General features: G+C 49.2%; 1 protein-coding gene across 1 annotated transcript; it reads right to left on the reverse strand.

Moving 5' to 3' along the window:
* Positions 1-190: 190 nt before the first annotated feature.
* LOC126387221 (ras-interacting protein RIP3-like) lies at positions 191-705 on the reverse strand. Its single transcript, XM_050039762.1, has 2 exons — positions 627-705; positions 191-567 (listed from the first exon to the last, which is right to left on the reverse strand). The coding sequence occupies exons 1-2, from the start codon at positions 703-705 to the stop codon at positions 191-193; spliced, it is 456 nt and encodes a 151-aa protein (XP_049895719.1).
* Between the last annotated feature and the right edge of the window lie 328 nt (positions 706-1,033).

Below are 1,033 nucleotides of genomic sequence, written 5' to 3' on the forward strand. Positions count from 1 at the left end.
ACTTCACCTTTGCGCACCCTTTGCGTTTTTTTTTGTTATTTTGTTTGTTTGTATTTTTTTTCAACTTTTCAACATTTATGTTTTCAACAACATAAATGTAAACAATCAATGAACAATATGAACAATTTCGAACTTTAAATATGAACAATTGAACAAAGAACAAAAACATACAACACACACTAAACACAAACTAGATTTTCTCCAACATGACAACGGCCCTCCTCGCCTTGTCTGTTTTTCGCGGGGTGAAGCCGACCTTCTCCTTCACCTTTTGGGCCAAGGCCTGCTGCTGCTGCTGCTGCTGCTGCTGCTGCTGCTGCTCTTCCTCCTGCTCCTCCTCCTCCTCTGATGAGCTCTCAGAGGAGGAGGCTCCCGCCTGCTGGTGCTGCTGCTGCTCCTCTTGCTCCTCCTGCTCGTCCTCCTCCTCCTCTGAGCTGTCAGAGGAGGTCGATGAGGCTCCCCGCTGCTGCCGCTTCTGCTTAGTCAGGAGGAGAAAAGACAGGATAGATAGATAGCTTTTATTGTCCAGTGTGCCATGCCATGACAACAACCAGCAAGAAAACAGGACTGCAAATTAATGGTGATGTACTCATTTTTCATTTACTCACATTGAGGTCAGCAATGACCTTCCTCAGGTCCCGCACCTCCTCCTCTCCTTCTGCCTCCCCTTCGCCTCATCCACCTGCTGACGGCCACCTCCGCCATCATTACCTACTGTGGCTGCTTTGGATGCCAGTGCGGGTGCGGTCACTGATGCTGCCGCTGAAGAAGCTCCGCCATAGCCAGCAAACATCTGTGTTATTTTAACACATTTGGCAGCATCACCCTGAAGGGCTTGTCTTTTGTGGCGCCTAATGTGCTTTTCCAAGTATATGATGTACGGGGTGCAGAGGGGGAAAGGGATGGCCCACCATCAACAGTAATCCGGCCAGTGGCCAGATTGTTAAGGATGCTCCTTTCTTTTGGGTTAAGATGCCCGTGGCTCTGCCTGAGGTGCTTTGAAAGGGCTCTCAGTTTACGTCCACAAATGGGG

Source organism: Epinephelus moara, unplaced genomic scaffold (genome assembly GCF_006386435.1).
Source record: "Epinephelus moara isolate mb unplaced genomic scaffold, YSFRI_EMoa_1.0 scaffold2881, whole genome shotgun sequence".
Taxonomy (NCBI): domain Eukaryota; kingdom Metazoa; phylum Chordata; class Actinopteri; order Perciformes; family Serranidae; genus Epinephelus; species Epinephelus moara.

Coding starts and splice junctions, on each gene's coding strand:
- LOC126387221 (XM_050039762.1), bottom strand. CDS start 705: ATGGCGGAGGTGGCCGTCAGCAGGTGGATGAGGCGAAGGGGAGGCAGA. Junction 568..626: donor AGGTGCGGGACCTGAGGAAG/GTCATTGCTGAC, acceptor ATTAATTTGCAG/TCCTGTTTTCTTGCTGGTTG.